Source organism: Heloderma suspectum, chromosome 1 (assembly GCF_057233095.1).
Source record: "Heloderma suspectum isolate Gila_16-S chromosome 1, 16-S_ref, whole genome shotgun sequence".
In the NCBI taxonomy this organism is placed as follows: Eukaryota; Metazoa; Chordata; class Lepidosauria; order Squamata; family Helodermatidae; genus Heloderma; species Heloderma suspectum.
Genome location: NC_139458.1, coordinates 125679952 through 125695099, shown reverse-complemented (window position 1 = coordinate 125695099; position 15148 = coordinate 125679952). Strand labels below are relative to the sequence as shown.

At 42.2% G+C, this 15148-nt stretch overlaps 1 protein-coding gene across 2 annotated transcripts in view; it reads left to right on the top strand.

Annotated features, from left to right (window-relative positions):
- BRSK2 (BR serine/threonine kinase 2) overlaps positions 1–14001 on the top strand; it is a 602546-nt gene extending 588545 nt beyond the window's left edge. Inside the window, exon 22 of one of the 2 annotated variants that reach the window (XM_084828558.1) lies at positions 13826–14001. In XM_084828558.1, the coding sequence (XP_084684684.1) occupies positions 13826–14001 (176 nt within the window). Of the gene's footprint in view, positions 1–13777 lie in introns of both variants that reach the window. The other variant, XM_084828549.1, reaches the window with a different exon arrangement.
- The last annotated feature ends 1147 nt before the right edge of the window (positions 14002–15148 follow it).

The window sequence follows — 15148 nt, the reverse complement described above, 5'->3', positions numbered from 1 at the left end:
TTACCTGCTACTGCACTAGTATGCAGGTCTGATCAAATAAATAAGATGGGTGACTTAGGGAGCAAACCTATCCAGATAGGCGGCTGCCTCCAAACTCGGAGGCGACCGCCTATCCACAGCAGGGCAGGAGAAGCACGGAGGGTATAGTTCCCTCCAAGTTTCTCCTGCTCTGCATTTTCAGCTAGACAGCCGATTGCGGCTGTCTAGCCACAGGAGGACAGAGCAGGGGAGGAGGCTGCTGTATGACACATAGGATGTGTCCTACAGGCATTTCCGCCCGCCCTGGAACACCCCCAGCCACGCCCCTTTTTGGCCACTCCACACTCCTCTTGCAAGTGCGGAGGACAGGGCTGTTCCGCACTGCCTCTGAGGCAGCACGGAAGTGGGGGGAGGTCGGTTCCTGGATAACATGATATCCTATGGCCATCTAGCCGCTGTCTAGCAGCCATAGGATTGCTCCCTTAGTTACAGAACAAATCAGCTGGCACGTGCAAAATGGTCACATGCACCAACCCAACGTGATTAACTATTGGCTTCAGCAACAGAGAACACTTGATGAGGAATGTCATGCTGAAGAATTCTTTTTGTTAGTTCATGGGATTTCTCAAGCTGCATACAAGCCTAAGATCTGTTTTGTTATACTCAAAACTCCACGAGTACATTGTCTGTGTTACAGCTTTTAAGATGGACTAGCAGTGTGGACATTGTGCTGCCATTGACCAATTAGCACATGTGGTATTAATGTCAGTTTGCCCAGGGATCATAACGTCTACACAGTATCAGTGACACTAGTGGGATCCACTTTTTGTTTTTCTTTAAATATTTTAAGTTAATGAACATTCACAGATAAATGTGAATACTAAACTATGCAGTATACTCAGAAAAGCCCAAATATTCAGAAAATCTCAAAATGCACCTGATGATATTCTCTAAATGAGAGAAATAAAAGATTGGAGAATGAGAGAGAGAGAGAGAGAGGGCTTCTTCACACGGATCTTTGGGATGCATGATGTCGTGGCCATCCAGCAGCCACCCCGGAGCTTATCAGGAAAAAAACAGATTTCCTGAGACTGCTTAAAGTCCAATTCTTTTCCTTAAGTCAGGTTCTCTGTGGTATAGCTGTTGTGTGCCCCAACCCCTGCATTTACCTCGGGTATCCTAGCCCTGCCCAGCAGTGTGCCTTTCACTGTGACCCCGGTCAAGGGGTGTTTCCTGTCCTTGTGTTTCCCAGCACAAAGCAATTAGTGTCTACTCAGAAATAACTCCCATTGTGCTCAGTAAGGCTTGCGCACATCAGAATTTACAGAGATCCCCCTGAATTGAAATACAGATTTTAAAGCACTAATTCCTTGAAGCCTGTAAAGTGCTTTTCCAAACCCGTGATTCTCCGTGGCTTGGTTTAGTGCCTTCGGACGCAACTAATTCACACCTCTGTTACAGTGATCCTGCACGGCATTGAGTTGCAATGGGGGCTGGTTTCCTGTCCCTGTGTTTATTGCTGTCTTTCCCACAACAAACCCATTAGTGTCTATGTGGAAGTAATTCCCATTGTACTCAATGAGGCTTGTTCCTGAAATGCGCACTTCCAGGGTTACTGAGATTATCAAGACACAGGAGAAAGATTTTATTGAAGGAGAAAGGGGGAGAAAGCCTGGATGGGGGAAAGCCTCTCTTATTGGTTGAGCAGTCTCTGCTAGTCAGATGACGTTCACTCCAACCCCCACCCAGAAGTATGTTTTGTAAAGCAACTTAGAATGGTGCAGTTCATGCGTTCATGGAGCCCTGCATGGACCAAAGTTGGCTCCTTGAGAAATGCAGGTAAGCCACTCCTTCCTTCTTCCGTTGTTGTGGAGACAGGGCCTTGGTTATTCCATCTGAAAAAGATCCAGAATTAATAAACTAAGTTGGATTGTTATGCTACTAGATGCCACTAGATGGTGCAATTTCAATGATCTCTGTAGAACCTTGAAAATAGGGATGTACGAAAGTCACTTACCTTTTCGCAGGGGTGCTTCGCGGTGGGGGGGAGGCACTTCGTTTCTCCCCCCGAAGTTCAGGCGAGGGGGGGGAGCCGTCCCACCTCGCTCAGCCGAAATTCAGGCCGGGGGGGAGGCTTCCCGCCTCGCCAGCCGAAATTCAGGCCGGGGAGAAGCGCCCCGTCTCCCCGGCCGCGAAACAAAGTGTTAAAAAAAACAACAACCCCGTGATAGACTATGTAACGATTTACGTAGCCTATCACGGCTGACTTTGGAAATCTAGCCATGATAGGCTATGTTAATCGTTACGTAGCCTATCACGGGTTTGTTTGTTTTTTTTAACACTTTACCTTGTAATGGCGGTGGCGGCAGCCGGTTGGAAGACCAGCTGCCGCCCCCGACGAAAGGCCGACGAACCGCCGCCGGGACCCGCCGCCAGGAGGGACATTCGCCAAAGGTAAGTCCCATCCCGGGGGGGGGGGGCGGAGAATTTCACCGCCGATTTCGGTGGGCCGAATGCGTTGGCGCTTGGCCCCCTGAAGATTCAGGGAGAAATTCTCCACCATCCCTACTTGAAAATTAAACGCTTCCCTCTCAGCGATCATGTGGTCGCTGTCTGGGAGCCCCCTGTAAATGCAGAAAGGCTCCACAACAGGAGGATTGCAGGTTTTTTCTTTAGTGTAAAGGCAGCCAGAGGGAGATGGGAGGCTTTTGGAGGAGATGGACACAACATGTATAGAAAGGTGGGGCTGGGTTGGAAGTGGACTTCTTTCCCATGCTCAGTTCAAACACCTATTGCTTTCCAGGGTTGAGCGTGGAGAGAGAGAAAAACAAAAAATACCTCTTCTACATTTTCAAGCAGAAGCCAGCTGTGCACTGAGCTGATGTCCCCATGAATCCTCCAGTCATTGGAGTCATGGATAAATACATTAATACTTATGCAGCTCTAAGAAAGAAAGAAAGAAAGAAAGAAAGAAAGAAAGAAAGAAAGAGAAGCAAGCACAACCTGCCAGAAGCGGGGTGGGGCAAGTGATAGCTGAGCCAGTTCACTGGTTTGCACATCTGTCATTTCAGTTGTGAAGCCAGGCGTATTCCATGGCTGAGAGATGCGCTGTGAGCATCTTTGCTATCTTCACCTTTTATTGCCAGTTTTCTGCTGCGAATGTACTTCTTTTAAATGTAATGGAAGTATAGCCAGTATAACCAGGACTTGTTTACAGGAACTGATGATTCTAGAATTGTTTCAAAGGTCGATAATTTGCAGTTGTTATCCCAGTCAACACCACCGCTCCAAGTTAGTTCACACAGGGAAATCTTGCAGATTAGAATATTTGAGCTGTATTTCTTTGCTTACTACTACTAGATTCTCTTGGTCTCCTTGTACTTCTCGTGGTTCTGCCCAACTCATCTATCTATCCACAGTATCCTTTATATAGCCATGTATCCTGACATGATAAGAGAGTATCTGTAGGCTATTTCCTTCACATTTAATTTTATTTAGGATTTTAATTACCCTTTGATTATGTAAGCAAATGTGATGATGAAGTCTGTTAAGTGGCTGTTAATTCAAGATGTAAAGACAACAAGAAAAACGGCTAAATAAATTAACAAGCTGATCAATGGCTGTTAGCGAAGAAGTTCAAGACAAGGCATCCTGTTTCTCAGTATACCTTAACCTAACCTTGCCCTTAAACTACTGGAGTGGACAAGGGGAAATACTTTATTAATCCATCATAAAGTTCTTGTATTATTATGATTTAAGTGCCCTTATTGCATTGGGAGGGAAGGGGTATTGTCACCATTGTACAACAGTGTAGAATAGACACCACTTTGAGTGTAAAGAAAACCTGACATTTTTCATAGTCTTACTATTTCTCGTTTTAATTTTATACTGAAAGCTATGGGTCAGATGTTCAGTTGCATAGCAGTTGCTGCCAGCTTGTAAGAAATAAGGCTTTATAGAACGCAAAATATTTTTCAGAAATGACTTGCGCATGAACTACAAGCCACTTCACACTTTTGTGCAGCAGCCTTTGTGCACTGATATTCCACTGGGTTTGTTTGTTATAAAAGGGTAAAGAGGAATTGATATTCCTAAATGCCCAAGGGCATGTATTTACTAATAGTTCCCTGACACATGCTCACTGTTTGTTTCAGCAACTCCTACACTGCGGGGCAATCTAGCACTTTGAAGAGAAGGTATCTGAGATTAAGAAACTTTTATCATACACTTGTCGATTGCAGTTTTCAGTCCAGTTGTCAGTCATCACTGGGGCTGGCTTCAAGGGTAGGCCAGGCTGAGCATCTGCCAAGGGCTCGCACCCAGCAGAGGCCCACTGACAAGAGCCCCCAGACTTGTTCCTCCTCTTCCCCATTGTGACCCATTTGTTCACTCTGGCCCAGACAACAGTGGTGTTCAGAAGGAGGAGCAGTAAATGCCCCTGCCTGCTTGCTCACTGGCTTTCTCCTGTCAGGTAAGCCAGTGGTAGCAATGATGAGAAAGAGGAGGTGGAGCAGTAGTGGCTGGTGACAATAGCAGTGAGAAGGTGGACTCACTGAGGGAGGGGGGCCCATTAAGAGTGTCTTACCCAAGGCCCCTCAAAAGCCTGGAGCTGGCACTGATAATCGTATTCTTTACCATTGCCACATATTGTTTGGATAAATGACACGAAGTGTTACATTGCCATTCTATAGCCTCCAGAAGAGAAATCCCTGCCCTATAAAACCCACATCCTTCAAAAGTGCTACCAAAACAGCCAGGAATAGAATGCCATATGGAAAACAAAACTCTAGGAAATGCAGAGCTACAACTATTCTTGAAGAAGAAACTTAAATCTTTTCATCAGCATTAAAAACAAAACAACACAGCTTCCTCAATATCCAGCCTCTAGGGCTGTAACAAAAACTAATAGGCTTTGACTATGAGAACATAAACAATTCAGGGGGTTTGGGGATAACAACCAGTATCTTCTGTGCTTAAAACTACCTGCTAAGGTATTCAGTCACACAGCCCCATGACTAAAGTGGGTAGCTAGTGTGCAGACATAACTGGGTGCCAAAATAAGCAAAGGAGGTTATGTTGGTCCCTGAAGACAGGGAAGAATCCTCTGAGGCATGTGGGAGAACCTTGGGGCTGGGAAAAGAACTCTTGTCATTCCCCCCAACCCACAAAATTGCTGGGGGCCAAGGGATGTACCTATATAGTACCACCATGCTGCTAGTGAATGTTGGCTGCTAGAGCTGAGAATTAGGCTAAAAGAAAGCAAGCACCCTTTCTTTACTTCCCTTCAGCCTTGGCTTATGTCATCCAAGAGCCCAACTTCCCTGCCCCCATCTAAGGATCCTTTAAGGTTGTGAAAGGGGAATTATCTCCACCCCACTGATGAAAGAATCCCAAGTGGAGATAATTGGCCATGAAGGTTGTACACCATGTGAGTCCAACTCTTGACCGCCACCCCTTTTGTAGACCCACTGCAGCCCCCTGTTCTCCACTCAGGTGCTTCCTGGTTTGAGTAGAGGGCCTGCTGAAGAAGTAGCTGTCCCCCAAACTGGAGCTAAATCCAGGGAGGACTGCCACAGCAGCAGCTGACAATGGACCTGAGAGCCAAGTTCATTCAAACTCAAAAGAGGATAAAAAGGAAGAAAATTTCCTTTGGCCTGCCCTTCTTCTCTACCATGTGATCCTCCTAAATGATGCTTTAAGCCAAGGGTGCATAGCCTTTTTGGTGAGGAAAGAGTGATCTGTATGAAGATCTCTGGGGTAGGGAATTTGGCAGTGGGAGGTTCAGGGCCCCCTTGGGGGGTGCAGTTAAGGCTTTGGAGTCTCATGTGGCCCCTGGGCTGCAGGTTGTGCACCACTACTTTAAACTAAATGCACCCCTGCAGGGAGATTAGTCTTGGTGGACATGCTTTCTCTGTGGCCAATTGTTCATTCCCCCCCCCCAAAGTAGCTTCTTTGGAATCCTATCCCTTTAGAACTTGTTGGTTATTAATTTGAAACACAATAATTACTAAATAATCAGAATAATCAATTCAAAAATTTCCCTGCAGACCTTACACTTGCTCATTATTTAGCATTAAGGGTGAGCTTAAAAACAAATCATCTGGGAATTGAGGAAATAGAGAATGGACAGACTTTGCATAATCTAGAAGCTCCAAAGGAAGAAAACATAAGGATCACCTTGCTAGATAAGGTGCAAGACAATTTAGTCCAGGGTTCTGTTTCCAATAGAAGGCCAGCTTGATGGCTGTGGAATTCCAACATGCAGGACATGGCATTGGTGGTTTTCCCATGCTGTTTGTCTTCAGTATTTAGTATGTAATGGTATCATGACTGTGTATATAGAGACTGAGATTCCATGTAACTATCTTGGCTAAGAGCCATTTGAGAAATCCTGATGTAATCTTATTTAAAGCCATTTAAGCTGGCGGTCGTCACCACATCTGATGGCAGAAAGCCCCCTAAGCTAATTGTGCACTGTACGAAGTAGGACTTCTTTGTTTTGTTCGTCTGGACCTACTGCTGGTCAGCTTCATTGGGGGACCCCTGAGTTCTGCTGTTAAGAATGGGAGGGGGGATACCGTGGTGGCCAGCACAAAATGTCCCATTAATAAGGAAGGCTATACTCCTAGTCCGAATTGAGTGCTCCAATTATGTATCAGGATGGGGCATCATTTATTGGTGCTTGTAATGACTTCTACTGAAATATGACATCTCTCTCAACAGTAGTGAGGCAGAACAAAGCTTTTCATGTGAGAAAAGCATAGAAAATAGTTCTAATGATGGACTTTTTGCTTTGTGTAATTTTGTTTATGTTCACATACCTCCAAGTATTAAAATACACCCATCTGTGAGAGGGAGAAAATAGTTGGCTTCCAAGGAAACGACAGCACTGACGGGCTTAGTTGAAGTCAGCAGTAGTTTTTTCTAGTTGCTTTTTGGGGAGTAAGATGGAAATGTTAACTTCTAACTTCAGCAGCTTCCAGACTCAACTTGAATAGCATCATCATCTTTTCTGTTTGTGATATTTCCATATATATACCTCATCAACAGGGGAAGACATGCATCATTTCTGTCTTGACCAGGACAACATAGATTAGAACGTATTAACTCTGTTGGCCAAGTTGCTTGTAACATTCGTGCCCCTGTGTCACCATAGTTTCCTAGCATGACAAAGATATTTGGGACTGATGGGGCCTATATAGCCCATTAGGATGCTTTCTTCACTTTTTTAAAAAATTTGATTTGTACCTCACCTTTCTACCAAGAAAAATCACACTCAAGGCAGCTTACAATCTGAAATAAAACTTGATTAAAACAATAATAAAATAAATGCATTAAAACACAATTAAAAACACAATATTGGAATAAAACCAGCATCCAACCCAACAGACCCACCTGCATGCCAAAGGCCTGCCTAATTAAACATCCATCATTTCTGTTTTCTAAGAAACTGATCCTTGCCATTTTGATCCTTTTATCCCTTGGTGTTAGGTTGACACCTCTACTGAACTGCATAACTTTATGTATTTCTATTCAGGAGAAGAAGTAAACTCATAGTATTCAGGATAGTGTTTACAGATCAGCAATTCAACAGAGTTCATCGCTTTCTGAACATGTTCTGATAGTTTAATGACTTTTCTGTAAGCCACACTAAATTTTTAAATCATAACTTCTATGATTGTTTGCTTCAAGCAAGGGGATTTAAAATCTGCTAGTGTCTTGTAGCCCTAACATAGTTGTGATCTTTGGGCAAGGAACAATTGTACGCATTTGACAGGGAACAGCCATTACTGTGAAGATCTTATAATGCAGAAGAAGAAAACATGCTATTGACATACCATTTATGGGTCTCATGGTCCTAAGTCCCTAGAAGCTGCATGTTTTCATAGCAGCACTACAAAAGCTAGTAGCAATCAGCATAACAGTTTCACTGTGTTTGACACATAAGTTATCACAGAGTTTAGAGGATCTGCATTATAACCTTGACCCAATTTGCCATTTAGTTAAGCCCAACAACAGTGCCTTAAAGGGCAAGGATCTGTGAGAGTCTTAGGGCGCAATCCTATGCATGTTTAGGCAGAAACAACTCCCAGCATTCTCCAGCCAGCATGGCTGGCTGGGGAATGCTGGGAGTTATATGACTTTTTCTGTCTAAACATGCAAAGGATTACACCCTTAGACTTTATGGGTTTTCAGACTGCTAGGTTCCTGGACAATTTTGCCTGCTGGTTTGTTTCCAATGGGACATTTTATTTTATTCCCAGCTCAGGTACTGTGTTGAAACAAATGAAAAAGCTGCCTGTATACCCCTATTCCCGAGCCTTTCAGCTCTCTTGGAATAATTTCACAAGGATTTATCAGATCCCATCAAAATTTCAACTAAATTTTCTGAGTTAAAGGAATACATTAGTGATGACAAAGGTCAACTTTTATTGTTTTAAAAAAGGTTTCCCAGATGATTGAAAATCTTTGAGAATGGAGAGGGGATTGTGAAATACATATATATCATATATTAAGTTTAAAATATGTAGTATTAAATTAAGAAATTTCTATCAGAACTTGCCAAATGCTATGCATTTGTATATAAATAGAACTGATGTTTTTAGTTGATGCTTGTCTTCTGCATTTCTCTATGAAAAGCGTTCTGCTCTCTCTGCTGCTTATTCTGGACTTCCCTTTCCCTTGGATCTTGCTGAATAAGTTGCTCAGCTGCATAATTTGGAGACACATGCAGATTCTTTTGCCCTTCCCAGCAGCACCTGTAGCTTTTCTTAGTGCTTTCTTTTGCCCTCTCTGTTTCCTGATTCCATTTGGCATATGAAGACATGGGGTCCAAAGCTACATGGGAACAAAAATTAACTGCCATCGAACATTTAAAGGTAAATTTTGCATTACCCTTGCTTCTCTAGGATCGTTGTCATATATCAGGCTTAAATCTCTCTCTTGCTATTTCATGAGGCTGTTTCATGAGACTCTCTCATGCTATTCATATTAATGTCTGGTTGTTAAGGCAGAAGAGAATGTGAAGGAGGAGGAGGAGGGATTTGTAATGTGAAATAGCATTCTGACCAATGTAGGTTTTACATTCACATTACAAGTGTGATTGAAGCAAGAACTGGTTTGTCTGTGAAAACACCTTAGGCGTTTTCATAATTCATAACTCAAGTTTCATAACTCAAGTAGCAAAGTAAAATGATTGAATCCTGGGAGAAGGCCAACTCAGAAGTCTATATTTTATATTTCTGTTTTCTGCGTCTTGAGGCAATCCAAGGTTTGGATATAGATGTGTATCACCTTTCCCCTTCACCACCGTAGAGGTGCAATTGGGATTTATAATACTACTACATTCTGAGTTTCACTCTATAGATCCAGTTGTAATTCTTGCAGCTGATACCTTTTTGGAGGTGGAACTGATATCACCAAAATGCAGATGAGACTAAGTATAAGCAATACCTCAACTCAGAGAGCTGGGGAGAGAGCAGGGTTGGTATGGTCTTCTCTCTAGACATGTACAGGTGTCAAGCATCTGGCTAGCAGGTAGAAACAGGGCTGGCTCTACAATTAGGCACAATGAGGAGGCTGGCTCAGGCAGCAAATGCTGAGGGATGCAGAATAGACAGAGCTGTATGTGCCAAATGACTTGAACTGCCCCCCACCAGGGACTGCTGTTTATTTAATTAAAATATTATTTATATCTCACCTTTCTGTCCCACAAAGTGGGATCCCCATGACAGCTAACTTTTAAATATAAGTTTTAAATATAACAGAATTAAACAAAATGTAAACAAGAACCAACAGTTTAAAAGATTAACAAGGCAACCCTATATGTACTCAGAAGTACGTCCCATTAAGTTCCATGGGATTTACCCCCAGGCCAGTGAGTATATCATTGCAAACTAAAAATAGCAACAGCAGCAAAAAGAAGATAACCTAGAAGAAAAAAGCAGCGAAAAGAAAATAACCAGATCAGTGAAGAGAAAGAAAACTTCTATTGTTCTGTTAGTCATAGGCCCATCACAAGAGCATGGTTTTGTCGGTTCATTGAAATGTTAACAGTAAAGGGCACAGACTTGCCAGGTGAAGAAGTTCTGTAGTCTGGGCTTCACAGCCAAGAAGGTCTGGTTACACGTAAAGGGATATTGCCCTTTAGCAACATGTGCAGGGGTGCATTTTTTATTATTATTATTTCTGTGCCACCCATCAGCAATGCTTCTAGGGTGGTTTACAAAACCACAACAAAAATACTACAAAATGATACAATAAATTACATTATGATTAAAATAACAATACAATCCCACATATGGAAGCTTGTTTCCACATGTGTATAACAGCCAATGTATGTAACCAAGTTTAATACATACTCCATTTCCAAGTGAGCTTCAGCTATTGGGTGGCATATAAATTTATAAATAAATAAGGGAGCAATCCTATGGCTGCTAGTCAGCAGCTAGACAGCCATAGGATATCTTGTTTTCCGAGAGCTGACCTTCCCCGCAGAAAAGCGGTGTGCTCCGCGCTCACAAGAAGAGTGCAGAGTGGCAAAAATGGGGCATTCTGGGGCAGGGAGGGCAGAAATGCTGGTATGACACATTCAATGTGTTGTCCAGCAGCCTCCTCCCCTGCTCCGCCATCCTGCGGCTAGACAGCCAAAATCAGCTATCTAGCCACAAATGTAGGGCAGGAGAAGCGAGGAGGGGACGATCCCCTCCGTGCTTCTCCTGTCCTGCATTGGATAGGCGGTCGCCTCCAAGTTCAGAGGCGGCCACCTTTCTGCATAGGATTGTGCCCTAAAAAAATAAATAAAGGTTTATTTGTTTAAAAAATGCAGAGGACAAAAACTCTCTTTTCAGTCATTTCAAAATTTCTGGAAATTTTACATCTCCATTCTTACCTCCTTTGCTCCTGCACTAAGGAAGAAGCAGTGATAGAATTGTGTCTCAGTTGTTCATAGGTATTGTGTACTTTATTTCCATACTTTTTCAAATCAGTCCTCATCACAAATCATCTCTTAATCATTGTGGCTACAACACAGAGTTAAATGCACTTAAGAGTGCTGAAATCAATGGACTCATGTCCACTTAACTTTGTGATAGCTTGCAGACAATGTTGTTATCATTATAGTAAATCCTTGTTAATATAGAATGCTAGAGAAATTATGGGTATATAGATATTTCATAAGCCACAGAAGACTCTGTGCCTAAGCATATCTTGCTAAGAATAGACATTTCCATGACTGAACTGTTGGACACTAACCCTGATGCTTTGTTGGAAAATTGCCATAAGGTAAGGGACTTTTGTTTTGGAAAAGGACAGGAAAGAGTTACTAAAAGTTAATGTGAAAAACTGTCTTATGAGAGGTGAATGGTTTCCCAGTTATGCTGTAGTTTTAACTTGTCCTAATGCTACTTGGTTCAGGTTGCCAACTAGCTGGGGGAAGTGGAGAGAAAGTTGCCTTCCAACTAGGCATCTTAATTTAGTTCAAACCTTAGTGCTATTCAGTGGCCATTTTTAAATCTTATATTTAAGTCAATTAGGTACATAAGCAATGGTTACATTTCCTCTAATAAGAAATATGATCCTGATTTCTATTAGAGCTAGAAGGGCTTAATTTTAACTGGCAGATGGTCACTTTGTACAATAGTTTGTGGAGCCACTCTTGCATAAGCAGACTGCCACTTCATACAACAGCTTGGACTGCTTACTCATGTGTACAATCCACATTCCTTGAGATGTCTACTCAGACATTGCAGAAAAGACTGCTGAAAGCTTTAAGAAGGAAATTTCCAGCAACTGAACCTAGAAACAGAACACTAATTATAACTTCACTCAGGATGTGGTGTGATCTGCACTAACTTTTCCCAGGGCATATCCTGGGAGAAAAATGTGGTTGAGCTTAAGTGGTCCCTTGTTCAAAATAATCCAGAGTCTTGGTAGAACATTTCAGTATCTCCATTTTCTGCATGGTTTAAAAACTGAAACAAAAAACATTCCCTCTTGGAAAACCTGTCCAGTGGCATCCAGTTTTCCCCTAGACAAAATCCAGTGCTTCACTTTGTTCTAAAGGAAAATAAAACTTCCTGAATTGCCAGGCTTCCAGCATCTAATTCCTGAAAGACTCATCAGTAGATTTTAATAACTAATAAGTATGCTTATATACCCTGGTCACAATCCAACACAGAGGTAAGTTAAATTCATTGAAATCAGTGGATTTAAATGCACTTCTTTTTGTTGGATTGTGGCTTGATATGCCTTGGGGGTAATTTCCCAGAAAAAGGGCAAAGAGTTTTATTCATACTTTTTTCCAAGAAATTTCAGCTTCAGAAATGTGGTGGCTAAGATACATTTTAGTCATTTATTAAAGTTCCATATGTTACCTCTGTGCCAAGGTAGCCATTTCCTTTAGCTAGATCCCACACCACAACAGTTATATGTAAATCCATTATTTTGTGGGGTGGGTGTACAAGGTGGACGTTAACAAGACAAAACCTACAGTCAGACAATACCTTTATTAGGACCAACCAAACTGCCACAAAAGATTTTACATAGCCCACAAGGGTGTGTACTGTTGCTATGGGAATGTGCAACATGATCTGCCTGTCCTATATGATTACTGGATTTAGCCACTACTGCTACAGCATGGCATTTCATCAGAGGGAAACAGCAGCCATAGGACAGAGTAAATAGACACTTTGTAGACTATGGATGAAGAGTTAGGAAGTACCTGTGCATATTTCACAGAAGCTGCTGGTAGTTTGCTTTTTGTATGTTTCTACGCATTTTTTAAAAGGCTAAATCTTCTGCTAAAATGCCTATGAGCTCAAGAGCTGATGTCTAAATAACACAATTGGCTTATAGCAGATGACAGACACCAACAGGAAAAGTTCAGTTAGCATTCCTTGTTTGAAATAAAGTGCTCATGCTGAAAATGAGGGATGGAGAATAGCATAATCATAGACCTAGATCCATAGAATTATTATTTTTATCCCAGTGCTGGAACTCCCATACTGTACTGTCCACAACATGGGTTTCTCCATTCATTTCAGTAGAGGAAGCAGATTTGCAAATTCATTGCTTTATATATGCAGATCTCCTCCTCTCCTTGAAGCTTTTATTAAATTCTTTTTTTCCCAACAAAACAAAAGAAAAAAGAGGAAAATAAAAAAAACGTAGCTCTTCTCCTTGAAGTTAAGGGATCAGCTAGTGTATTGAAGAGCTGTGTGTGTACATGAGAGTACATGTGTGTCTGTGGGTGAGAAAAAGAGCTTAAGGCAGATGATAATTTAGGCTAAATGCACGTGCTAAAAAGTAAGATCCATTGTAATCAATATGACTGACTCCTGGTAAGTTTACTTAGGATCAGAGTGTTGATTACTTTGCATTGCTCTTGACTTCCTTCACTCAGGATAATTTCAGAAAAAGTTTATGTAGGGCCAGTATCCACACTAGATGTATCGTGATTTTCTTCCACATGTTAAAAACCATGAAGTTGCCCTTCAAGGCAAACATTTTGCTCTTGCTGTACCGTGCAAGATTCCAGTCACCAAATGAGGCTTTCTTGACCCCAGGCTTTTCATATGCATAGGCAGTGCTCCCATCCTGATGCTCTTCCTCTTCTGCTCATTGTCTTCATCCTCCACAAACCCCCATGCACGTGGCTCTGGACCGTTCATCACTTTCTTCTCGTTTAAAACCCCATTGTTCATTTGTTTGTTTGTTCTCTTTTCTCTCTCCTCTCTTCTCTCTCTCTTGCTTTCTTTGTTTTCTTTTTCTTTTTGTCTCCTCTGTTTTGTATACCCAGGCAGCCCATTGAGTAACTTCTTTGACGTAATTAAACAACTTTTTTCAGACGAGAAGAACGGGCAGGTGAGCCATCCCCCCGGCACGCCAACCAAGCATAGCGCAAACAGCAAGCGGAGCGATTCCGATGCTAATGACTATGGGTCTAGAGGAGATACTAAGTACCCTGCTGGCAAAGAGAAGGCAAAGATGGTCTCATCACTCGGCCTACAAGACCAACCTTAAATAAATGATTTTTTTTTAAAGAACAGATTAAATAACTAAAAAGAAAAAACACTCCCACCCCACCCCCCAAAGAATGATTATTCTTTAGCAGGCTAGCCTCTAAAATAGACTGATGTGTATATATATATTGCTACAACACTACAAAACTTATAGACAACTTTTGTATGGAGGAATGACTGTGTATATATATACATATATATATATATATATAAAAAAACACACACATACACATATATATTTATATGATATAATATATATATCTGAAACAAAACACAAAAGCAAAGAGAAATGAAAAGGTAGCACAGATGACAAACCCAGTTTGGCAAATTTGGGGTTGCTTTTTTTTATCCCAGTTCTTTTCCTCCCCCCCCTTCTGACCCCTCCCCCCCTTTTGTTCTTGTTCTGTTCTCTCTGTGTTTCTGACACCACCACTTGTTTCCACTCTGCTACCAGGAATTATCCCGAAAAGTTAACATGTCCACCAACAGCTTCACCTTCTGTGCTCTGCGAACACTTGTTCACGGAAGGCCACTGATGTAAGACTGTCCACGGACTGGTTCTGTTTGGGGACTCCCAGCCTCCCCTCTCCCACTGCAGGAAATGGGTCTCCTCCCTTCCACTTGCCCTCAACACACACTTTTCTTTTGGTGCTTTGCGCTGAAGAACTGCTCAGTTACAAAATTTCACAGTTGGAATTACTGGAGTGGCGTTGTTGCTCTTGACAACATACTTCCCCACTGGCGACTCCAAACTATGGTGGGTGGGGGTGGTAAAATATTATGACATTTTCAGGCTGTGTTCTCATCCAACATTATGGAATTTTACAAGAGGAAATTTACCCTCAAATTTCTTTTTTTGTTTCCCCTGGTCGTCCTCCCCCAGTCCCTCTCCCAACTCTTTTTCAATTGTGTTTGTGTTTTTATAATGTCAAAACTTTTTTTCGATCTGCTGGAGGGGCAGGACATAAACTTAGGGAAAACTACAAGATGGAAGTCAAACAAATACGAACACTGAACCTTAGGGAAAAGGCAACTTTCAGCAGCGAGAAGGAGGAACAAGAATCCACCTGTTTGAGGACAATCTCTTCTGCTGCCAAGCACTGTTGCCACTACCACCACTGCTGCTGCTGCTGCAACTCCTTTTCTCC